General features: G+C 46.4%; 1 protein-coding gene across 1 annotated transcript in view; it reads left to right on the plus strand.

Annotated features, from left to right (window-relative positions):
• The first annotated feature begins 12,552 nt into the window (after window positions 1–12,552).
• The window catches only part of ZDHHC14 (zDHHC palmitoyltransferase 14), a 150,097-nt gene continuing 136,791 nt past the window's right edge, over window positions 12,553–25,858 (plus strand). Inside the window, exon 1 of the mRNA XM_016200687.2 lies at window positions 12,553–12,794. Within this exon, the coding sequence (XP_016056173.2) occupies window positions 12,553–12,794 (242 nt within the window). The remainder of the gene's footprint in view (window positions 12,795–25,858) is intronic.

Below are 25,858 nucleotides of genomic sequence, written 5' to 3' on the forward strand. Positions count from 1 at the left end.
AGGGCCCTGAACTCCAAGTTTTGTCTTCCTAGCACCCTGAGAACTATTAAAATCTCCAAGGACCCTTTTAGTCTGAGAAGCTTTCTGTTGTGTGGTTGCTTGGTTTCCACCTGTTGGGCTGTGTCTAGTTAGTTTAAAAATATGTCAGTGCCTTAGGGAGAAATTGCACAGGGAATGTGGCGCTCCAGGATGCTGGCTCCTCAAATCCTTTCCTCTGAAAGCCCTGAAGTCTACTTTTCATCTCCTTAGACCAGTGAGACTCCTGCAGCACCGGCTATTTATGTATCTATCTGTCTCTGTCTCCATCTCCGTCTCCGTCTCTGGCTTCGGCTCTGTCAGTGTCTCTGTCTCTGTCTCTGCCTCTATAAACTATATCTAAACTACCTGGCTCACTTCAATGCATTTTATTTCTCTCCAGGATCTTGACCCCGTAAGTCTGGCTGCTTTGGTCACTGATCATTGTTTTAATAGTTTTTTTATTTGGAGGGGGTGTTTTTTAGCTGTTTGAGTCTGCTACAAGCTATCCATACGTAGGTGCAAGTAGAAGTTTCCCAGTCTTTAATGTTTAAAGAACAGTAGTATGTTGTCAGAAATATGTGCCCTGCGAAGGGAATGTCCCTTCTCTCCGGCACAAGCACGGATGGCTTCCCGCGATGCATGTGTGTCTTCTGGGTCTCACTGCCTTATTCGACATCTGACCTCAAGCAGATTTGGAGAGTTCTGAAAATTTGGTCACAGCTTCTGTAACTTTCCACTGGTCCCCAAGGACCTGAAGTTCCTCAAACTAATCCCTGGGGAACAGAATGGTTTTCCTTGGCTGCCTAGCAGCTGGGAGTGTGGCTATGGCAGCGTTAGCTGATTCCCCAGTGGGCAGGATTAGCCTTGAAGAATCCACTGGGGTGAAATATGTGTTTGTGTTAGCCAAAGCTCAACAAGGGAAAGTGGCTTAAATAAGTCCCTGTTGGGAAATGGCCGTTGCTATGCCTAGGGAAACAGTTTCCATAGGAAACAATAATAAAAATAGCATTATTTTTAAACTGGGAAGAAATGGCACTTTAGGTACCCAGATTTAAAAATATTATAAAATCACAGAGGAAATGTGTGAAGATTCAGCTACTCTGGTTTACAGCATCCTTTGCTGCATTCTTTGGATTATATTACCTGGGACCAAAGGTTGCAAGTAAGGTTGTGAGTGGTCCCTTACTTGTGATGGTCTATCCTACTGTAGGCATATTTAGTTGAAATCACTTTAGTATCTTATTTTTTAGTCATAATTCTAGAGATAAGCTTTTTCAATTACCTAATGTAAGCTGTTCTTAAAATTAAGCTCCCCTTCTGAATATGAGGACATAGTTCCTCACATCCTGCATGTGTTTGAATGAGGTTTTGAAACACCTTAAGCCTTTTCTATAAATCAAAAATGTGAAAATCTAGCACTCAATCGAATGTTTACATTTTTGGCCTATTGAGAGCTGTTTTCTTAAGGTGTACAGTTTCTTTCAGCGGACTGTTATCAACTGACTATCCCAGCTTCTCTTCTCCTAATTAATTCATCTTTGATAGGAGCAAATGACTCTTTGGAATTTTTCTTCAATATCATTGACTTGTTTTCTATAGGTGTCCTGAAATTACTCGCTGCGTACAGACCCTTCTTAAAACATTCCCCCTTCCTCTGATGACTGTATTATTCAGGTTAGGGAACTATAGACTTCTGATGGGGGCAAATGAAAAGTGTTCTTAATCTTTTAAAAACTGACTTATTTTAACAATTACTTTCTGCTTTCTGGCAAAGCAACTCAGCCAACCAGAGACATATTTGGAGGCACAGGGTCAGATGAGGGTGCTAGAAAGTGCTGGGGCAAATGCCCCGGTCAGAGCGCCAGCTCCCATGGGTGAAATTGACCACTCAACCTCTCCATCTTCCAACTTTAAAGAGACAGAGAACTTCAGGATTTTATGTAACAGGCAACAATTAAAGGTGAATTCAGGCAACACCTCCAGCCTGGGACAGAGTGTGCCTAAAATGCCTCCAGGGTGAATTCCGGCTGCCTCAGACAATGCCCCTCCTAGGAGCTGCTTGGCACAGCACTCAGAGGTACCCATCCAAAGGACAATGGCTACTGTCTTTTACGGGGGTCACTGTGACCAGGTTATCCTGCCTCCACGGCTTAGCCGTCACGGCCTGCGTTGGCGTCTGAGCCTCTGTGCATGCCCAGCTCTGCCTGCTATTGCCAGGGAATTTCAGGGTCCTGAAGGAAATAAAAGGTGACAGGAATAAAAAGATGCTGGTGCCAGTGATGCCTTGCTGTTTAGAGACAGCTTCAAAGGAGTGACACAAAGAATGGCAGTAAAAATAGATGATGTTTTGATTTTGTGGTAAAAGGAATTTCCACTTATTAAAATTCTTCCTCCCCTTCAAAGCCAGAGCTTAAAGCTGCCTCCTTTCAGAACCTTCTGGCTGGCCCCACCTGGAGGGAACACCGGCCCCTCTCACAGCATCATAGTCTTCTTGTAGGTGTTGTTAACTCTGCGTAAACAACGGGTATTAGCAGGAAGCAGGCTCCTCAGCCAGGAATAGAATGTCGCAGGTCACTGTGCCCTCCGCAGTAGCCAGGAAATGACTTTAAATCAAGTAGTTTGTGTGATCTCAAAACACATAACTTTTTCTGAGCCTCAGTTTCCTCCTCTATAAAAAGGGGGCAGTAATAGTACTGTCCTAATTGTGTGAAAGGTAAGTAATTGAAGCGAAGTGGGTAGTGATGCTCTCATGAGAGTCAAGTACGTAGATTGGGGAGTGTGTATACGTATTCTCATAACATTGATGGTACCCAGCCTAGGGCCACCTGGCTAAGGTAAAGCGAGAAAGGGCGGTGCCTGGCACACTTCCTAAGCACATGCCTTCTCCCCCACTCCTGTCCTTGTCTATTAGTGTGCGTGGCCTCATGCCAAGGGAACCTGGCTGAGAGGTAGGGAAGCCAGATGAGAAAGCATGTTCCCTGTCATCAAATGAGTTTACAAGCACTTTCTTGTCACATTGTGGAACCTTTCTCCTAAGGTTCATGCTGGTTGCTGTTCTAGCTGTGCTACGAAGACATTGCACTGTCGAGACCTTTGGTTCACAGGAACATCTTCCCCACTAAGCAGACTCCAGGCGAGTTGACAGGTTACACGAGAACGAATGGACCCAGAAACCTCCGAGGCACCTCGCAGAATGCAGCACCGTGCAGAATGCAGTGTTACTGCGATACCCTTCGCGGGGTTTCTCGGGTAACTGGCATCCCCGCATCCCGGCTTGTAGTCAGGCTATTCCTGGCTTTGCGGCCTTCCTTCCTCCTGCCCACTCTTCCCGCAAACCCTCACACTGCCCCACCACTCCGTCAAGCTGCGCCCCGAGGACAGCGGCCTCCCAGCGCCAGAGCAACATGCCCCCCACCCTCCAGCAGCCCTGTGGCGGTGGCCGCTGGCGAGCACCTGTTCCTTCTGCCACCGCCCTCATCGGCTTCTTCGGAATCACACCGCGGGTTCTCCTCTCCCGCCATCCTTCGTCGCTGCCTCTGCCCCCTCCCGCCTCTGTCCTTTAAATACCAGCATTCCCCAAGGTTCTGCCCTGAGCTCCATTCTTTTCTTGCTCTATGTATTTATTCCCACTTGACTTTAGCCACTCATGTGCTTATTAACATAATGGACCAGTGCAGAAAAGCTTAATGGAGAAAAAATTTTAAATCACCAGTGACATTTGTTATGCATATTTATGTAGCTAGTTCCACGATTTTATAAAAATTGGATCACTCTATACATGTGTTTGATAGCATGCTTTTTAGAACTCAGTAATATGGCTTAAATATTGTAGAGTTTTGACCATCATTTTATGTGTACCATATTGAATTAGTTTGCTTGTGTTGCCATATGCAAGTACCAAGGGCTGGTGGCTTAACCAACACACATTTATTTCCTCCCAAGTCTGGAGGCTGGAAATCTGAGACCAAGGTGTCAGCAGGGTTGGTGTCTTTGAGGCTTCCCTCCTTGGCTTGAGGACAGCCATCTCCTCTCAGTCTTCACTCACCTTCCGAGGTGTACATCTGTGAAAGGGATCAGGGCCCGCTGGGGTTAAAGACCTTACCTCCAAATACAGGCTCATTCCGAGTCGCTGGGGATTAGGACTTCAATGAATGAACTTCGAGGGTGCAGGGGCACACTTAGCCTGTAACACATCTATTTTTAAAAACAATTCTTCACTCATGCGATTTCCCCCCAACTATTTAAACAATGCCTTGATAGTTGCCTTTAGTCCTTGGTTTTGAAATTTTCTCATTATACCTTTGACAGAGGGTGAGGAGAGTTTCAGTAAAGGTCCTGACTAAGTGCCAGCTTCCCCGTGAAACTGCCGGCAGTTGGTTACTCGGGTGCCCACCTCGGCAGCACATACACAGTTGGTCACTCCTCACTGGGCCCTGCGCTCCAGCGAGGGCACCATCACTATGGCACGAATTCCACGGCCTGCGGGCAGGCCGTGATCACCTTTAGGTCACTGCCCTGAGCACCGGAGATTGGTGCTCGGCCATCTCTGCACCCCGTCTACAGCGCGTGCCTGGGACTCTGCGGATGGGCAGAGATACAGTTCAGCAACATACTCAAGTTTACCTCGGGTACCCAACACTTTTAAGGTTCAAATTTTACATTTTTCATATCACCTCACTTCTCCCTTTCCATACTTTTTTGTTTTTGCAGCCTGCAAGAGATTTTTCAAAACTTTGCCTTAAGTTCACTGAACACTGTTAATCTAGATATATTGATTGCCCTGTTAAAATACTAAAGTTAAGAAAATGGAATTTTTATTAGCCACTCTCCCTTTTGCCAGGAGGGTAGTAAATATTTAACAGAGAAGAGCTGATTGAGATCAAGTAACATGGTTAAATTTTTCTTGTGGTGATGGTTGTACAAGTGGACAAAGCTGTCTCAGGGGTCCCAACAAATATTAATATATAACTGAGCTCTTTACCCTATTTACACCGCACTGGTGAGTGAAACGTGCCTTTCTTCCTTCCCAGGCGCTCCTTCTAACCCTGCTGACGGCTCACACTTTGCCCACCCCTCCGGTCACCGCTGCTGAAGTGCTGCCTGTAGCTCGGTGAGGGGATGCAGACCTCCCTGTCAGTGGCCCACAGAAAGGGGCTGGCCGACTACAGAGTAAGGACGGTGAAAGGGAAAATCCCCTCACACTGGGTGGTTTCTAAAGGACAGATACTTATCTGGGCAAACATTATTTGAAAATGCTTTTATTCATTTCTAAACACATTGGGGTATGGAAGTGAAAAGATAATCCCGTGCTTCAAAAAATACAAAGATTGCCGAGTTACAAAAAAGTTTAGTTATTAAAATATAATAATCCTCCGTGCCGATCACACAGCTTAAATGCTGGCCCTCCTTTTTCTTCTTCCCTCCCTCCTTCCTTTTCAGAGAGAACAAAGAGCCTGAATTTTCCGTCTGGCATTCTTTGGGTTTTTTTAAAAATTTGGCATACATGTACATAACCACAAATAATAGACCGTTATCATTCATATAAGAACATATATATGCAACCTTCTGCAAATTTCTTTTTTCATTTTATATCATTTTTTTTGAAATTTACATCTCTATTCTTATAGTTCCAATTTTCCCATTTCATTCTGTATAATATTTCATCGTATGAATAATCTATAGTTTATCAAGCCTTCAAGTAATAGACATGTTATTTCAAATTTTAATTCTTTTTACTACCAAAAAGCACATTGCTTCAGTGGGTGTGCTTGTCCCTGCCTGTTCTGACTGCACTAGATGAATGCAGTGGACCAGAGTCCCGCTATCTCACCTCCTCACCAGCATTTGCTATTATTTCAACTGGTTTTTCATTATCATCAACACTGTCTACTGAATTTGGCACTAGGCAAGGGGAGGGGGTTGAGGACACTAATCTAAATCCAGACTGCTCAAATTTTATCTTTAAATGGAAGTATGAAAAGATTCAAATATCAGTCATAGGTTTACATAGAAAATATTGACCAGGAATTTCATTTGAATGTGCATTGAATGAAAAATATAAATTCATTTTCTGTATTAAACAGTGCTCACCAAATGTGCCTCTCTTACTTATCCATAGAGGGATTGTAATTAAGCTTCGTTTGGTAGAAAAACATCAATTTGAATAAGTCTGTCTTGTCCTCTCCTGATTTTATTCTTAAACTACCACCTTCTCCTTAGCTTCAACAGTGAACTGCTTGCTCATGGGTAAGTTGACACTCTGAGAAAGGTCTCAATTTTCTTCTGAAAGAAAATGATATGAACAGTGAAACTGCTGAGAAAAGGGAGAGTAAGTACGATTAATGCCTGCATATGAATTTACTATTTACAAGGCACTGCCACACATTTTTTGATCTCACAACCAACCTTTGAGGTAGGTGGGTTTCAGTTACTCATTCAACAAGGATTTTATTTCCCATAAATGCCAAAGATGCCAAGAAAAGTCTATTCTTGGGCCTGGTATTCAGAGAATAAATAGACGTCAAATGTTTCACTGTGTATCTTTAGTTCAGAAGTAGCATTAGACGTTTCTTAAAATCCATTCTTTACAGAGGAGACGAGAAATTTCCAAAATCCACTGTGGACTCTTTTTGGAATTCTAAGCAGCATTTTTGGTTGAGATAAATGTTTCTGTTTTGCTCATGTCCTTTGAGGAGCATGTGGGTGTTGACTGTCCAGATGTAGGTGTTCTGAAAACAGAGGCTGGGCTCCCGCCTCTGGAACCAGCCTTGGGGAACTCAGAGCTGGACTCTGGGGTCTCCTGCCCAGGTGTGACTTTAGTAGAATTGTTTCTCATCACTGCTAGGGACCATCCCCTTCTACCATTATGTTTGCTGCTCTGGTGCACGTCTGATAAGCCATCAGCAAAATACTTTGAGAGCCTTGTACCTCTTCATAATTTTCGCTTCTCGAAAACCCAGCGTATTTTGTTTCTTAATTCACAACTGTCTGTACTTGGGTGTCGGCTTCGGCTTGGGCTTGAGGCACATTCCAGATTTATCCAGCACCTGCAGCTAGAAGCAGTAGGGATATGCTTCTTCAAAAATGCTCTTATCAGTGTGCAAGGGACTGGGGGCCTAGGAGAAGCAGCGGCCTGACCCAGGCAAGTATTCTGTGGCTTCAGCGACGCTGCTGGCATGCACGTGGCTGAAACCTCCTGGGTTTTACTGTGAAGAAATGCCAGACAAACCCAAACTTAGTGACGCTGTACAAAGTAAATGGCCTGTACTCTTCTAAAATATCCAAAGCAAGAAACTAAAAGAAAGGGGAAGGGGGTACTGTTCCATATTGAAGGATACTCAAGGCACCTAATGTCTAGGTGCCATGTATGATCCTGAACTGGGAAAAACTGACTATAAAGGACATCGTTAGGACAATTGATAAAATTGGAATATGGGATGTATATATATTTGCCTATAACTATATTAGCCTGGAGAAGGGCATAGACCAAGTTGTTAACATCAGTTACTTGGTAAAGAGTGAGGGTGGGGGATTAAGGGGAAAAATACTATGATTATATATAAAAAGAGCATACAGGGTGAAAGCATGCATAATACAATTCCATTTTTGTCAAATGATATAGGTAGATGTGTGTGTGTGTATGTGGGCGTAAACGAGTTACAGAAGAACGGTCAGCAAAAGGTTACTGATTAAGATGATGGAACTTGAACTTTCCATTTAAAATATTTATGTGTAATATAATTAAAAATTTTTTTTTTCAATGCACATGTATTATGTTTATAAAAGTACTAAAAAGTAATTTTTTAGTGATAGAAAAGGCAAGAAAAAGTCACTTGAGAAAATTACAAGAAAATTTTGGATTAAATTTTTTTGTCTCATCCAATTTTTCTTGTAGTGCTGTTTATTCCTTTAAACACCTTACATGCTGTGATACAAGATGTTCCCAGATGTGCTGAGCACATGTGAAAATGGGAGCCAGCCCTCTGGGTTGGAGGGAATTCAGGTGTCTGGTTTTCTGAGGAATGTTGGTGTCACTTCCTGCCGTCTCAGAACTCTCCGAAGTAATCCCTTTCTGGAGATTTCAAAGTTCTCCTTCTAAGACCATGTCCCTTTGACCTCTACGTACTTTGACCACACTGGGCACATACTCGTCCTGGCCCCTAAAGGTATATAAATCACACAGTGTCCTGGGATGTGAGTATCTTCCTCCTGCACCAGGGATAAGCCCATACTTCCTCTTGACGGCCCGGAGGCATTCTGAGAATTACCCAGGTGGGTCTGTGGAATGCTTTGAGCTGTTCAGATGAAAGGTATAAAGCTCTAATTTCATTGATAACATAACCCCTGTTGTCAGTGGCCCCTGAGTCAGATAACAACAGGGAAAGACCCACTGGAATCAAAGATCCTGTCGACTGTCAGGGGAGGGCCAGCCAGGTGCACTGAGTGCTCCTGGTGGCCATGCCTTTGGTAGCGTTAGGAGGGTGGTCATGTAAAGAAGATAGAGTTAATGCTCCCGGAAAGAGCTCTCAACTGATAACAGACAGGTTGGTGGATAAAGTCCAGCTTCCTGGCCCCTCAGGTGGAATAACCAAGGGGCAGGTTCTGGGGCACTTCCCAGAGGATCTGAGCTTTAGCTGCCCGCAGTGTAACTTGCTCATCCCAGTAACCATAGGTTCCTTCTCCTCCTGGTCTCACTTCCCGAGTATCCTGGTGGTGTTTTCTGGAATCCCTCCCAAGTCCAGTCTACTCCAACTAGACAGCATGTTTTTCCACCATTCCCAATTTCCCTGAGATCCTAAGCCTTTTTCCTCTGCCCATCCAAATTATCACAGTCCTGGAGTCCGTTTCTATGGCCTAGGTCCCCAAACAAATGTGAAATGAATGAATAAACTCTACCGTGCCTTATAGTTTTTAGGTGGTGAGCTAAAATCTGTGGCTTTCACACCAGGTTCTAGTGAACTTCTTTAGGTATGTATCCTACATGAACTAATTGCTGAAGTTCTGAGTAAACATGGGGTGGGAAGAAACAGGTGCTCCTAGGAGACAACTGCAAACAATCATATCAGCTTATCTAAAAACTTACTTGCAATGGGAAACTCAGATATAATGAAAAAGAAATAATTCATTTCTCTTTATTAAGAAAATTTCAAATATAAACATAAGTAGATGTAGTAGATAAGAATAGCATACTGTGGTGGACACACCCTAGAGTGGCCCCCTCAGCCTAGTGTCCATACCCTTGTGTATATAATCCCCTCCCCTGAGTGTGTGGGAAACCTGTGACTGGCTTTCTCACCAATAGAATATGGCACATTTGATGTCACCTCTGTGTGATTATTTTGTGTTATGTAAGATTCCATCTTGCTAGCTTACTCACTCTGGGGACTCGCCTTGCTGGCTGGCTGAAGTCAAGTGGCCATGCTGGGAAAGCCCACTGACAGTGAACTCCAGGTACTCTCCAGGAGCAGAGGGCAGTCTCCAGCTGACAGCCAGCAAAAAGCCAGGGTCTTCAGCCCTGTAGGTGCAAGGAGATGAATTCTGCCAGTGACCAGAGTGAGTGTGAAAACTGATTCTTTTCCAGTTAAGCTCCAGATGAGAAGGCAGCCTGGGCAACACCTTGCTGGCAAGTGTGGGACCCTGAGCAGAGAACCCCAGGTGCCTGGACACCTGACCCACAGAAACTGAGGTAATAAATCTGTATTGTTTTAAGCTGCTAAATTTGTGGTAATTTGCTGCAGTAGACAACTAACAATTTTCAACAGTTTGCCAATATTGTTTCATCTATACTGTCATGTTCTGGGGGAATGGGTGGGCTGGAGTATTTTAAAGCACATGCAAATACTTTAGTACGTATCTCTAACAGGGAAAGACTTTTAAAAAGCATAATCACAATGCCAGAAAAATTAGGTTTTAATTGACAACAGGAATGAGAGTCTTTTTTTTAAGCCATCACGTCAATAGATCAAATATATTGATTGGACACCCCAAGAAAAGTGCTCAGAATAAATCGAATAACATCCCGTTGATCCTATGAACTAAAGGATTGGGAAAGCATATGAGCTTTCACTTGAAATGTCTGAGGCTTGCCAGTTGTTTTTTATTTTTTTTTAAATAGTGCAGCCAAAAAGTACTTAATTGTCCCCATAATATGCTCATCCATCATGCAATATCTAAAACCATTGGAACTCAATTCTGATTGTATAAGATCCTACCTATTCCCCTAACCTGCCTGCTTTGGAATGAACACTTGTAAATCCCATTTTTTATTCATAACTCCTTATAACCTGTGTCATTCTCCGATTGCCACCCCCACCACGTTTTCCTTCCTAGGAAGCTCTTCCCACCTGGCCCCAGTTCTTCTTCTCTTTTGATTAAACCAGTCTCTTCTCCCTTTGGCACAGCTCACCGAGGCAGCGCTTAGTGGGGGGAATTCTCGGGGTTTGGGGTTCTACCCCCTCTGCCTTTGTGGTCGCGGGCAAGCAGTTGAGCGTTCCCGAAGCTGGATACGGCAGTGCCTCGCAGGGTCGCAGTGCAGAATGTACCTTTACCCATTGCACAGGAACGTGCGTAATGTGGAAAATGCCAGCGCGGAGGAGGCACAGCCGTGCCCACCGCTCCCTTTGTTAGTTCCCATCTCCAACCGCCGAGCACCAGCAATGCCCAGCCCCGCGTCTCTCCCGCCCTCCTCGCGGGGGATGCAGGGACTTGCAGTTTTTTGGTTCCCAAGTCGCGTTCCTGGCGGAGCAGGGCGGCGAGAGGAAGAACTACACATCCCAGCGGGCCGTGCAAGTAAAGCGGGGCTCAGAGGGCCGAGCGCCGGCGCCCCGCTGCCTTCGCTTTCCGCTTCCCACGGGCTGCGCCCACCCGCTGCGGCCTCAGACCCCGCGGCGAAGCCGGACGGGGCGCGAGCGCAGGAGCCTGTCGGCCCGGACTGTGGGGCGGGGCGAGCACGCACGGGCGGTCCCTCTGCGGCCGCGGGGACTCGAGGGGAAAGCAGAGAAATAAAGCGAGCAAACTGTGAGCGCCCGTGTCGTTGAAGTGAGAAAGAAAGGGCCAGGAGGCTGCAGCCCACGCAGAACAAGCCGCTGGGCTTGTCCTCCCGACGGGAGGCAGGGGCCGGGGCCGGAAGCGACCCAGACCGCTCCGCTCTCCTCCGCTCCCCGCGGGAATCCGGGGAACCCGGCCCGAGACCCCTGCCCGCAGCCCCCACCCCGGGGTCCGGCCTGCCTCGTGCTGTCCTTCCCCATCCCGTGGCCGGGCCCCCCACCCCCTTCCCAAGCAGCAGGAAAGCCACCCGCTACTCGACCACGCGCCCCGCTGGGGGAGGAAGAGGAAGGGCCCGGGCAGGCCCGGGAGGGTCACCTCCCCGTGCGGGGTCCTCAGAGCCCCGGAGTCGCAAGAATGGGTTTGCGTGTTGCTGTGCGCGCGCGAGCGAGCGAGCGTGTTCCGAGGCGGCAGCTGCTGCCGGGGATAACACCCGGGCAGAAACGGGGCGCGGACGCCGCCGGAGGAGCCCCGCGCCTTTCCTGGGGTCGCGCGGGGCCGGCCCGAGCCGGTGCAGGGCTTCGCGGGGGAGGAGGAGCGGAAGGAGGAGCCGGGCGGGAGCGGCGCGGGCCGCCGCCCACCCGGCCGGCAGGAGGCGGACCCGCACCCGCTCCGAGCGCCGCGCGCGCGCCGGGCTGAGCCTCGCAAACAAGTGTCAGAGGCGCTCGGCCCGCGGCCCTGAGACGCGCTCCGCCGCCCCCCGGGCCCTCCTCGCGCCGGCCCGGCTCCTGCGGGGCAGGCAGTAAGGAGCCAGGGAGCCCCTGCGCGCAGCCCGAGCCGCCGCCGCGACCCTCGGCCCCAGCAGCCCCGCAGCCCCGCAGCCCGCGCGGGGGCCGCGGACTCGGCTCAGCCGCCGGGCGCGCCGGCGCGGGGTCGCCGCGAAAGCAGCACCGGGGCTGTCGCCGAGCCCGCTCCTGATAGAATAACGCGCTCGGTGTCCCCACCCCTGGGAGGGGTTGCCGGTGCCGCGAGCGGCCTCCCAGTTTCCATCTGTCTCCTGGGGAAGATCGCCGCCGGGAGGAAGGATTAGAATAAACCTGGCCGAAGCGCAGAAGTGGCTCCCGAGCCAGCCGGCGCCGCGGCCGCCGCCTCGTGTTCCCTCCGGGCGCAGCGCTTGCGGATCGGCGGGCCGGAGCCCGGGCGCGGCCGGCGGGCCGGGGGCGGCGGGGTTGTGCGAGGGGGCGGACGCGCCGCGAGCCCGGAGCCCGCCAGGCAGCCCCGCGGGGCCCCGGAGCCCCGGCGCGCGGGCTGGAAGCGACTGAGGACCGCCGCGGGCTGCGGGCGAGCACCGTCCCTCCCGGGAGGGGAGCCGGCTATGACAGCTGGGCTCCCCGAGGGCTTCACCTGGGCGTCCTCCGCAAAGTTGTGGCCGAGCTCGGATCCCGCTTAGGGGCCGCGGCGCCGGGGCTCGAGGGGCGGCCGTGGCTCGGCGGGGCCCGCGCGGCCGGGGGGCTCCTGGGGCCGCGCGCCCCGCGCCGGCTGCCCTCGTGGATGCCTCCCGGCAGCGGCGGGCCCATGAAAGACTGCGAGTACAGCCAGATCAGCACCCACAGCTCCTCCCCGATGGAGTCGCCCCACAAGAAGAAAACCGCGGCCCGGAGGAAATGGGAGGTTTTCCCGGGAAGGAACAAGTTCTTCTGCAACGGGAGGATCATGATGGCCCGGCAGACGGGGGTCTTCTACCTGACGCTCGTCCTGATCCTGGTCACCAGCGGGCTCTTCTTCGCCTTCGAGTAAGTGGCGGCGAAAGCTCCCCACGCCGGGCTCCCCGCGCCTGCCCCCGCTCCCGCCCCTCCCCTCGGTACTTTCGTTTTCCAGAAGCCTTATCTACCGAATATTGTTATATAATGCAGCCCTCTCTCCCCCTCTCTCTTTTGAAGGTCTGTTTGCTTCTGGGCCCCGAGACAGTGCAGCTCTGGGAGGGGAGGGGGCACCTCGCAGCGGCCGGTGGCACCCCGCAGGTGCCTGGTTCTGGGCGCTGTCCCTGTTGAGTTTGGAGACTAGCAAACCAGCCCAGGTGTGGCCTGTGGGAAGGGGCATTAAATAGAAAGACTTCGTTTCTTGCTCAGAGACCGTAGGGCATCTTGCTAGGCTCAGTTGACTAAATCTTATCCATACCTTTGCTGAGTAATGAAGAACCTTGGTTATTTTTAGGTTTCCAAGTGTAGGCCACCCAGCCTGGCCTGGAAGGGTAACTTCATTCCCCTCCGATGTTCACTCCTGAACAACAATTTCTGATTGACCACGATGTTTCTGAACTGTTCACTTTTTAAAAAGTTTCAACGGAAAGTGTTCCAAACAAACACTTTTCCCTCTCGTCGGTATTTGGGACCAGGTGAAAGGAGACTTCAGACCTGGTCAGGACAAGTGTGGCCCTGCCGGCGACTTTCTCGTTCCAGAAGCAGTGCTTTGGGACTTGGGCGCTTTTATCTGGAAAAAAGTGCGCGTGAGTCTTTGCTGTCTTCAGGAAAATGAAATTGGCCAGTAGCAACTGTTCTCCTGCCAACTAATGAAAGATCTTCTTATTTATTAATGGTATTAGGTAAAGCAGTTTAACCTTGTTCCAGAATCAATTTCAATTGCTCTTATTGGGCCCAACATTTGCAATGCAGCTGCTGCTTACGTAATTCCTGGTATCTTATGCTCAATGAAAGTTGTAGCTACTTCCCTCCAGAATTGAAAAAGCTATATATTCCTGGGCGTTCCTTGTGCTTCCCATGTCCTGGTGGCGATGGGGCATGATACCCTTTTCATCTGCTTCTATTGCATAGGGTTAATTAAAACCTTCTCTGTTTCTTTACTTTTGTTTCTGATTAGTATTAATCGGCGTTGATTTTGTGCCTGGAATTTGATATTCAGAATGCTGTCTCAATCAGAAAGGAATGACCTCTTGACAGTATAACAATGTAATAATATTTACTTAAGGCCCTCTGACTCTCTGGGGAAACACTTTATATCTGAATATGACGAACCATTTTAACGGGATTGAGTTAGAACAGGTGAGGGGAGAGAGCTCATTCTAAGCTACTTCCCTCCTCCAGGTTTTTTCACTTACAAACTCTCCATTTCTGACTATGTAAAATTTCCAGGTCTCTCCTAGCGGTTTAACTTTTGTGCACAATTGAGACTAATTGGTGGAGTCTGTCGGGGGGCCTGGGGACGGCAGGGGGGAAGGTTGTGGTCAGGCTTTAGGAGTGGCAGGAGAAATGCTCCGTTTCTTCTGCTGCTGTCCCCATTGGGGGCCACCCTAGTCCTTACAGACCCAGGGAACTGAGGAAGGGGCAGGACATGCTGGGTGAGTTTGCATTCTGAGACAAATTCATGCTTTGGAAAGATGATGCCATGTGGTTGGTTGCACAGAAATGCCATCCTTCTAATGGTAGCTTTCATTACAGGTGGTTGTCTAGATAGAGAGTATTCACTGTGTTCGTGATGTTTAAAAAGTTTTGAAGGGACCTATATTGGCATTTTTGCCCTTTTTAGCAATGTTAAGAGTGGAGAAAACGGGTTAATTTTGGGATTGTGTTGCAGAGTGTCAGCCACAAGTGTCTTTCATGTAGAATGAGTATTTCATTTTTCCAAATCTCCACCATATGGCTAGGGGTCCCCCACCACCAATTATTACTTACCATCTTTTATTTTCTTCATTCGAACATTGCTTTTAACCAAACCATCATCAATTCATTTTCTCTTCTTTATCTCTGTTCATGTCTTCCAAGAGTTCCCCAAAGTCCTTGCTAACAGGCTGTCACAGATCTGTTTCTGCATCAGCATTGTGTTAACCGATGGCTGGAGGAATCAACATGTGCACTGGGGTTTTATTAGCTGCTATTGGCAGCTTCATTTTTATATCAGCTCTGTGTGTGTGTGTGTGTGTGTGTGTGCGCGCGCGCGCGCGCCTGCACCTGCGTGTTTGGTCTCCATGAGTGTCAATCAGGCAATTTGAAATTTCAAGAAAGTAGGCCCATCCTCCTAGCATAATGCCTCAGTTGAGACAATGATAGGGCTGGCTGTTCAGACTATAGAATATTATGGCTTGGCAAAGAATATTTGTCACTGTATTGCTCTTTAAGTTCTTTATCATTGCAAACAAAAAGTGAAAATAAATAACTTTGGCTAAATTAATTTAATAGAGACTCAGAGAACGAATTAGTTACATGCATAGGTAATGAAATGCAAACAGGCTAAAAGATTAAAGTGATCAAGAGAAAATGCTAGCTTTGTCTCCTCACTGCCTGCCTTCCTCTGTCCTTCCTTTAGTTATTTACTGAGCACATACTGTGTGGTTGCCTATTTTGATTATTAATTTCATGCCTAGATAACTGTAATGTTAATAGAATTCATTTTCAAACATTAGACTCCATGCTTCGCCATACAGTTACACAAAGGCAAATTCAAAATTTGAAAAGAATACACATAACTTCTGCAGTTAGTTTTGGACCTCTTATCCTGCCACTCTGCTCTTACCCACTTCTCATGCCCAACCTGAACAGATGGGTGGGGAAGTCTGTCCAAGGGGAATGAACTCTCTGGAATGCAGCAACAAGTGTTGTTACTGTCTTCAACGCTGGGAGAAAGGCAGGGTGGAAGTCATTCCCACACTGAAGATGAAGTGACAGGGGCTTGGAGAAGTTAAACAACCACCTGAGGTTACATAGTGATCAGTGGCAGGGCTTCTGACTGCAGAGCCAGCGCCCTTTCTGGCCCTCTGTGCCCTCTTCCTCCATATAGAACAGTGGTTACAGGCATGGATTTTGGATGGACAGAGCCCAAGATTCTTACTAGAAGCATGACCTTGGGCAAATTATTTGACTTTTTAAAGTCCCAGTTTCCCAAACTATTAAATGGGATTAATAATATCTACCATTAAATGCTGTGAGGGTTAAATGAAAATGTGTACTTAGTACAGTGTGAGGTACATAATAGCAAGTGGTCAATAAACCATGTCTGTGATTAGAAGAAAGGTTAGATATAGCCTTTCGAGGACTCTGATCGCCCTTCTCTGAGCCCCTGAAGGAGGAGATATGTGGTTAATAAGCAGGCATGACAGTGATAGCTTATTAGGGCTGGAAAAATGCAGAACTGGGTAGTCTGTGGTTAGAATAAAGACCTTTAAATGACTGAGGAGTGGCTTCACTCTTGCCCCTTCAGTGTGGGGTCCCGCAGGGGTGTCTGGGGACCATCCTCACCCGGACCCTGAGAAAGAGCCCTGAGCAAGCCTACAAGAAGTGAGGACTGGATTTCACATCCATGTTTGGAGCTACCATCTCAGAACCATGAAGACAGCAAAGATTGCTACTGGGAGCGTACCTGATGCAACTCTGCTGTTCCCCAAGTAGGGCAGGGCTGTTTGTGTTTTGGCATCTTTCATTTGCCATATGGGGTACGGATGCAAAGTGACAGCATGTCACAGCTGTATGTAAGAGGGAAGGGAGGACGCTGGCCACAGTGTTACCGAGACAGCTCGCTGCTCTTTGAGGGGCTGGTTCATCAAAGACTCACTGCACTGTCCTCATCTCACATCTCAGAATTGCAGTGGGAAAAGAGCAGTGAGCATTATCAGTTTCTCTCTCTTCACACACACAGACACACATGCACACACACACACACAGCCTGCTATTGTCAAGTTGAAAATTTTAAAATAAACTCTTTGGTCCAGAAATATTGACAATTTATAGTCTCTTGATCACAAGGGGAGAAAGAAGGAGACGAGCTGGGAGGGCAGGGGAGGTTCCTGTTTTCAGGAGCATCCCGGAGGCAAAGGGAGGTCTGCTCAGATCTTGCATTTGACTGCCTCAGTTCTGTGCTGTCACCATGGACAGTTTGGAGATGTTACTAGAGCTGAAACACTTGAGAATGTGGGAAAATTCTTAAATTTCCTATCACTAGAAAGTCTATTGGTGATTTTTTTAAAAAGCCACATGTATTTTTTCCCTCCCACCACTCCTTATCCCTCTCTACCCCTCTTCTTTCCTTCCTTCTTGGCTAATCCCCTCTGAAACACAGTAAGTCCCCACCTGACGTCCTTGTTGATAGGTTCTGTGACTTTAAGCAAAATGGATAATGAAGCCAATTTTACCATAAACAAGAATGAAGTTCCTATGGCATCTTATCAATTATAATGAACAATATTGAACAAAATTGGCATATTTCTAGGACTTGCTGTAACTGATGAATAATTGGTAGTCAGTGGAACTGAGGTTATGTTTACCTTGAAGGTGGAACAGAGGACTGTCCCCATAAACGAAAGAGCCATTTCCAAGAATTTCTCCTTTACAGATTGGAAATCCTTTATTATCTAGCAGAAGGTTCTGCCCTTAAAACATATAAGCATCCCATCTTTTCTCAACCATTCTATTCAGAACTGCATCAAGCTCTCCACCATCTCAGAAAACATCTAGAAAGTGTCCCATCTTCTTCTGGCCAAATGCTGGCCATGCTGTGCATCGTAGAATACCATGGGGTTGATAGGTGATATAGATGACAGTAATGGCTGTCAGGACCTCACCACTGAACGCTCCCCATTAGCATAGCAGATGGTGTCAAGAACATTTTATAACCCACTATGGCCCCACAGGAATTTTTGTTGCTTTAAAACTTTATTAATGATCTCTTGACAGGAGTGCACTAACCCATTCATTTGTGTGCGTGAGCAACAGGTGTAAGTTCCACGAGGGCAGCAGCTCCATTTGTTTTATTTGCTGTTGTATCCTGGCAAATAGCAGGCTCTCAGTAATACATTTGTTGTTTAATGAAATAATGGTAATATCAAAACACTGAAAAGTGGCTTCTTTATGTTTCGGTTTTTCATTTTGTAAAGTCATGAACATTAATAAGATTTATAATTACTAGTGTCTTATTTGACACAGTTCTTATGAATTCAGAATCAAGTATCATCCCTTTTCAAATGCATTAATTGAAGCAGAGAAAATTTAAAAAAATTTCTTTTAGTTACTTAGAAAACTAGTGATAGAGCTGGAATGTTCTCTTTACTAACCAGGACTTCTTTATAGCTTTTCCTTATTTTTTAAGTAATGTTTTAAGCAAATAAAGCACTATATATGAAGCGATATATATGAATGTTACCTAACAACCATCAGCACCTAGAATAATTTTGCGTTTTATAGGTTCTTGGCTTTGGATACATGAGTTTATCTAATAAAACTTGGAAGGATACTGTTCACTACTTACGTTTTATTGTGTTCAGTTGCAGCTACTGGGAAGTGATACCAAATTATTCAGAAAAGACTCCTGTAGGTTTCTATAATAGTGATGGTCAATTATTTAATGGGCCATAACTACTACGTAACCTGGAGAGTTTTGTGTTTTTTTGTAGTACAGTGTTACACATAATTTATTCATGGCAGAGTTATTATGTCTTGGCAAGAAAATTGAAATTAAGGGTTTTAAGGAAGTACATTTATTCTTTTGTAGGTGAGGTTGTTAGACAAAAGGGAAAACAGTCATCAATAGATACTTAAAATTATTTACACTCAGGAATTTGGCTCAGGTAAGGGTTGGGTACCATCTTAATGCTTTTGTTTAGTTCTTCCCTAAATATGACCTCTTTTATTTCTGATAAGTTAGCTGTTATTTTTAGCATTTCCTTCTCTCAGTTTTTGTCCTAACCGATTTTATCTTTTGTTTTTGACAGCAGAGCAGTGACATGCCAAGGTGTGGTTTTCTGGATATTTATCCTGCTTGGAGTTTGCTAAGGCTTCTTGGATCTGTGGATTACTATCTTTCATCAGGGTTAGAAAATTTTCACTTATTATTTCTTTTGTCCCCTTTTCTTTCCTCTCCCAGAACTCCATTTATTTATATGTGATACTATTGTATAGAATCCCATACATTTGGATAGTTTATTCCATTTTTTTCCTTTTTTTTTCCTCTTTGCATTTCAGTTTGAATAATTCATATTAGTATGTCTTCAAGTTTGGAGTATGAATCAAGTTTACTGATTCTTTTCTCTGTTGTATCCTATGTTGAGTCATTTTTTATATTTTATTTTTTATTTTGAACATTTCTGTATTTTACAGATAGTTTTTTAAATATAGTTTAAAAAACAATTTCCGTTCTTCTGAAATTCCTCATCTGTTCGGATCCATATTTTCTATTGGATAATTTAACATATTTTTGTAGTTATTTTAAAAGCCTTGCCTAATGATTCCAACATCTATATTATCTCTGGGGCTGCTTCTTTTGGCTGTTCCTTCTCTTGACTATGGGTTATATTTTCTTCTCTTTTGTGTGCCTCATAATTTTTTTATTGCATGACAGGTAATTGCATATAAAAAATTGTAGAGGTTGTAGTAATTTAAAAGGACGTGCTCTTCTATCAGGCCACTGGTGAGTGGGCTGAGTCAATCTCATTTATAATTGAAATAGGTGTGGGTTTTGCCAAAGCATTGGTTAGATTCATTTAATCACTGACTTCAGGTGTTTTGAGGGCAGTATCAGGACTTTCGCTTCAGCAGAAGTGGGATCTGAGTGAGTCCTGGCAAAACTCTGAAGCTTTCTTTACATCTCATAGCCTAATACCAGCTCATTGAAATGGAAGATTTCTGTTCTTAGCCAGATTACCAGCTTTTTGCATTACTGGGGAGATTTCTTTGCTTTCACCTCTGCCCGAACTTTCTATATCCCACGACATCTCTCTCTGCCCCAGCTTTTGGAGACTGCTGCAGTGCCCTGGGTGGAGGCCTGAAGTACCTAAGAGGTTTGTTCTGACTCCTGCCTTACCCTTGGGGAAGTGCCCATAGGCATCAGGGAAGATGCCTCTCAACTTACCTGCCCTACCCCCAGCCTTTGGTGTACTCGACCTGTGTGTTTGGTGATAATCCATTGGGAAGAATTGGTTGGTGGTGCAGACTTACTCTGTGGCTGAGGCTCCTTGGAATTCTAATCCATGTGACAGTCCACATGTGGCCATTAAACTTGTTTAAAAAATTTCCTGGTTTCTCTTTACTCCTTTCTATAGTGGATTTCTGTTCTTCCTGCCACTTTGCTAGGAATGAAAGCAGATGTTGGCCTCTTTTCTTTTGGGAGGGGCTTGACACATTTAAGCTTCTTGGCAGCCTCAGTTCCCAGATATATTTTTAAAACAGTGCTTTTGTAGCTAATAAGGCTTGTTCTCATTGTTAGAGTGCAGTGATTGCTCTTACAATTGTGTTTCACAGATTGTTGGTGTATATACATGGAATTAGGTTTTATTGCTATAATACTTGATTTGTGTAAACATGCTCAATTCATTCTTCATACTCTTTTTAATCTTTCTTTTGACTTCTCACTGATTCTTGGGATTTACTGTCATTTTACAGGATAGAATATGCAAGGCTGCCTCTTCATGGGCTTTAATTTCTTACTCTTTTTTTTTTTTTTTTTTTAATGTGTTTTTATTGATTTCAGAAAGAGGAAGGGAGAGGGAGAGAGAGAGAAAGAAACATCAATGTTGAGAGAGTCATTGATCAGCTGCCTCCTGCACGCCCCCAACTGGGGATCAAGCCCACAACCCGGGCATGTGCCCTGACCAGGAATCGAACCCCAATCTCCTGGATCCTAGGTTGATGCTCAACTGCTGAGCCATGCCCAGCCAGGCTGATTTTTTCTTAAGCGTGTCCTGGCAATGACTGTGACACCCACACTCAGGGCTTAGGCCTGAGTTACTGAAATAGAGTTTAGCAGTGGGGTCAATTCTATTATGAGTTCATATGATGATAAATCATGCCTATCAACTACTCACTGCAGTTGTATATATTTAAGAGCAAGGTTTAAAGAAATACATATCTTTATGATGAATGAAGTACTTTGTCATAAATTTCATCTTCATAGTTTAATTTGATGCTAGTTTTTCAGTGATTTTCCAAGAAGGCTTTACTTTTCCTCCCTCACATACAGCACTTTGGATTTGGAAGCTCCCCTCTGATTGCGTGCCTGGTTTACATACAGCCCCTCAGAGTACTTGTGATTAAGGTTCTGCTACCAACCTCTTCTCAGGTAGCTGGCTTTAGTTGACAGTGTGGATAGAAGGGATTTCCGGTGGAACCAGCCAGCTCTCAGCTCTTACAGACTCCCTGTCTCCCTGACATTGTACATGACAGAGACAGTCTCTTCCTCTGCCAGGATCAGGCCCAGGATGAAGAGACAGGTGACAGCTGTGTGTGTCCCTTTCTCTCAACTCCATTCTTCCAGTCACTGGAAGTTGTACTATCCTTAGTTTAGGTCTATTTTTGCCTCTACCTCCTTGGCCCTTCACAGCTAAGAGCTAACATATCATTAGAATATACATCCCTGCTCCTTTCTAGAGATTTTTGAAGTAGACTTGCTTTCTACACCAAGGAGACCTTTTCATTTTAGAATATTTTAAGCACAGTTGGACAGAACACATCACTAAAAAACACAGGAACACAATAATTTTCATCTTTAAATTGGGCTTTAAAAATTGCTGACCTCCAAGTCCACGGGAACCGGTCTTGGCTGTTGAGAACCATCAGAATGTGACAATGGGCAAGGTGGTGATAAGGGAGGGTGTAGCCATGGCCCTCTGGGCTGGGAGCATTTTCCTTTAGATAGTCTTATCAGTGGAGGATTGGTGGTCTCACTCGCGTGGGAAAGCATTTAAGCTCCAGAAGCCTCCTGTGGTTTGGTGGTTTTCAGGAGCTTCTCACAAATACAGAGAAGCCGCCTATTTTAACACAAAATGCTGGAGTCTGGTAGAGGCATTCATTCAACTACTGAGGTGAGAAATGATGGCCTCTTCTTATACAGGCAGTAGAAATAAAGTGGCTCTGCAAAATGTGTACTCCTGGCCACCTCCGTGACCAAGTCTGTCTCTTCATTTTCATTTCCCCCCTGACTTTCAGAGGTATGAGGCCGTGACTGCTTCCTCTTCATTAGAAGGTTTTTTCTCCTTCACTTTTTTCTTACCTGTAGTTATTTCCTTTCCTCGTGGAATTGGAGGTCAGCAGTTTTTAAAACCCGGCTTAAAGATGTATGAAAATTATTACATTCCTGATTTAAAAAAAATATTTTTAAAGATTGATTTTAGAGAGAGAGGAAAGGAGAGGGAGAGACAGAAGCATCCATGAGAGAGAAACATCGATCAGCTGCCTCCTGCACGCCCCCCACTGGGGATCGAGCCTGCAGCCCGGGCAGGTGCCCTGACTGGGAATCCAACTAGTGACCTCTTGGTTCATGGGTCGATGCTCGACCACTGAGCCACACCAGCCGGGCCATTCCTGTGTTTTTTTTTTAAATGTGTATTACACCACTTGCATTCCAGCATGCCTAGAATAGGAGAGAATGGGGTGCAGCTGGATAATCCAGCCACCATTGTGCCAACCCCCAGAGCTCCTTTGAGGGGTGTCCTTTGTCATGCATGTCCCAGTGGGAAAGGAGTTTGAAGTTTGCGTCCCAGTGATCTAGGCCTTCATGACCCATGCCTGGACCATGGTCCCAGCTTCCTTTCTTGAGCTCCCTTCCATGCTGTTCGTTACACCTACAGCGATAGACTCGCACACCCATTGTGTGGAGAAGAAAATCCACCCGGAATGGTCGGAATCCGTGTGCAGCGCCTTTCCGTTCTCCAATTCATTGAGAGGGATACGCAAGACCCTCTTTCTCTAAGATCTGCCTGTTGACTTAGAGGGTTGAGTGGAAACAGCGGGTGGGGTGCCTCTTCGATACTGCGTGTGACATGTTCGCTCCCCTCCGGGTTACTGATGGGCCCAGGCGCCTGGCTCACCTGCCCGCCTTGCTTTTCACCCCGAGGCCTCTCCAGCAACAGCCCGAGGTGGCCTCGCGTCTGCAGAGCCAGCTGCCCAGCAGTGGGCACCTAGACAGCTCCCGACGCCCGTGGTCTGATCTTCCCAGTGGGCCTCAGATTTATATAATCAACGCAATTTATCATCTTGAATGCTACTATTTTGGGGTCTTTTAATGTCATGAATTTCCCATACCCACATTCTTGGTGGCAGATAAGGGCATTTCTGAACATATAAGTCAAAGTCCAGTGAAATTCTGCAGCTATATATAGTCTGTTTGTCTTTCAGATTATCTCACATTTACTAACTCGATATAAACGTTCCTCCTTTTTTTTCAGATAGCAACCCATACAAATTAAATTCCAGAATGGCCCTAACACACACATCCCGATGGTGATGACCACTGTCTAGGAACACTGCGTTAGTGTGTGTTCCTATTTCATTAGCTATACCCATATTTTGTGCATAGTTCAAAAGGCATGCTCTTGTGTTTTCAAAGGTAAACGGATACTGGTAGTTAGAGAAGCCCACTCACCGTCATACAATTATTATTTAGTCAGGGCCAACCTTGTTCCTGTCACCCAGAGTTGACCCTGGTTGGTGTTTTCGAGAACGATCTCAGGTTTTCATGAACTGAGAGCCCCAGTCAAGCATAAAAGGGGAGATAAGTGTGCAAATAAATGAGGAGTTGTTTTTCTTTCTCATTCCCTCTTTCCTCTGGACTAATTTTCTGTTATTGCCAAATTACCACACACGTAGTTAGTGGCCTAAAACACCACCGGTTGCTTATCTTACAGTTCTGTAGGTTAGAAGCCTCGCACGGTCTCCCTGGACTGAAACCCAGGAGTTGGCAGGGCTGCGCTCCTTTCTGGTGGTTCTGGGGAAAGTCCTTTTAGTTGTCTTTTCCAGCTTCTAGAGCCAACGTGTGCCCCCTCTCTCTGTCCTCAAAGCCAGCGACTGTCCAGCTCTCACATTTCCCTCTGACTATAGACAGGAAAAGTTCTCTACTTTGAAGAACCTGTGTGAATAGATGGGAGCCACCCACATGACCCTGGGTGACCCCCCCATCTCAAAGCCTTTATTTCATCACAGAGTCTCCTTTGCAATGTAAGGCAACGTATTCCCAAGTTCCAGGGATTAGAATGTGGACGTCTTTGGGTGGCCATTATTCTGTCTGCCACACCCCATCCTTGTAGCTCTTCATACTAAACTGGACTGAAATGCTGGAGACTTTTCCACACCCCCTGAGAAGGTACACGAAATGGACCCGTTCATTCTGGAATTCCAAGGAATTCCAAATGAGAGGAGGCAGAGTGTCTGAAGGATAGACTGGTCTGGTGAACAGCACAGGTAGGGTCCCCAGGACCCTGACCCTGAGACAGGTTTTACCAGGAGGTGCTCTTGGATCGACACCCGGGAGGAGTGAAGGGCGCAGCATTGGGCCGGTGAGGTCACAGGCAAGCCTCCTGCTGGTCTGTCAGGCAGCGAGCAGCAGGTTCTTTCCCTCCTGCATCACCAGCCTTTGCTGTGAGCCGCCCTGGGAGGGGGCAGGATCTTGGCCCAGGAGACTGTCCAGTTGCAGGCAGTTTCCTGAGAGGGACTCGGCCCACAGGAGCAGAGGCCAGCATTCCAGCAGCTAGGGAAGGAATGCTTCTGCCCTGAAATAATAGACCATGTGCTGAGGGCAGGAGGGGTTATCTCTCTGGCTGACAACGGCATCCACTACAGGTAATGACAGTTGGATGTTGGCATAGGTCGGCTGCCCAGTGGGATGACCCAGGAGTTGGTGGTGACAAACCAACTAATGGCAGGGGAAGGGGGACCCAGCCTGGCAGGCAACAGATAGGATGAAGGCAGCCCTGGTAACTTAATTTGGTAGAGTTTGGAGACAAGGAGGTGTGTCATGGAGGGCAGGGTCTCCAGCCCAAGACTAAGGGCCAGCAAGAAGCTTTGGGCCCAGGGGGACTGGTGGGGCCTGAAAGTGCCTGGACAAGCTCCACTTCTGGAGGGTTACAGAACTGGGCCTCCAGCGCAGGCAACCTGACAAGGTCAGGGCGTGGATGTGGGACCGGGACTGGACACAGATTCAGGGTGGGACAGTGGCCAGCTGGTGGAGGACAGGCCCTAAAGCTCTGGCTGTTGCTGCTCCAGCCCCGCTGGGTCTGTGTCTTAGGGCCTGGGAGCCAGCCTGCATTTGGGGAGACAAAGGGAAGACGAGGTTGGAAGCCAGGCTGAACCTGACATGTAACTAAATTCCTTCTCTGTGTGTGATAAACCTGTCTCCCCAAGAGACGATTTTAAAATATTTCATTGTTTTCCTCCCCTCTCTCCACCTAAGACAGAACCATGGGAGTAATTGGTGATGCTCTAGAAAAGAGCTTAAAGAAGTCTCTCTCTTTTGAGTTAGGAAGACTGGACATGTTTTATAGGACTGCAGTAAACTATATGAAATTGGACTATATCTTCTTTATCTTAGAACAGATTTTGCCGTTCTCATTTATTCTCTGTTTTTGATAGAGAAAGACATTCTATAGCCATACTGATTCCTCGAGCAGCAAGGCCACACTAGCCAGCACGGGGAGGAGGTGAGCTCGGACTCTGTGCGATGAACTTAAGTGCAGTGTTGGCATGTAGCTTGCTTAGTCCCACAGAATCCACAGTCAACTAGGTTACTTCCGCCTCCAAAGAAAGATGGTTCTACCTGAAATGCCTGGTTTCATACATTGATCACAATTATTAAGACATTGATGAAGCTCTGGGAACCTGAGATGACTGTTCAGGCTGGTCCATCAGCCCCCGATCTCCTGATTACAGCACTTAGACAAACAGGTAAATTCATCCTTTCGGACAAGGGACTCGTTTCCATTTCTTCAAGCTTATTTTTTTCCATATCTTTCTTCATGAATTTTTCACTCTTCTTTTCTTGGTCGCTTTGTTCCAGAGATATTTGTTGAGTAATTATTGTATGCCAAGCACAGGGTGCCATGTATTAGAGATTCTGTGTGTGCTCTGTACAGTAAACACCTTTACTTTTT

This window comes from Miniopterus natalensis, chromosome 5 (genome assembly GCF_054644295.1).
Source record: "Miniopterus natalensis isolate mMinNat1 chromosome 5, mMinNat1.hap1, whole genome shotgun sequence".
NCBI classification, from domain to species: Eukaryota; Metazoa; Chordata; class Mammalia; order Chiroptera; family Miniopteridae; genus Miniopterus; species Miniopterus natalensis.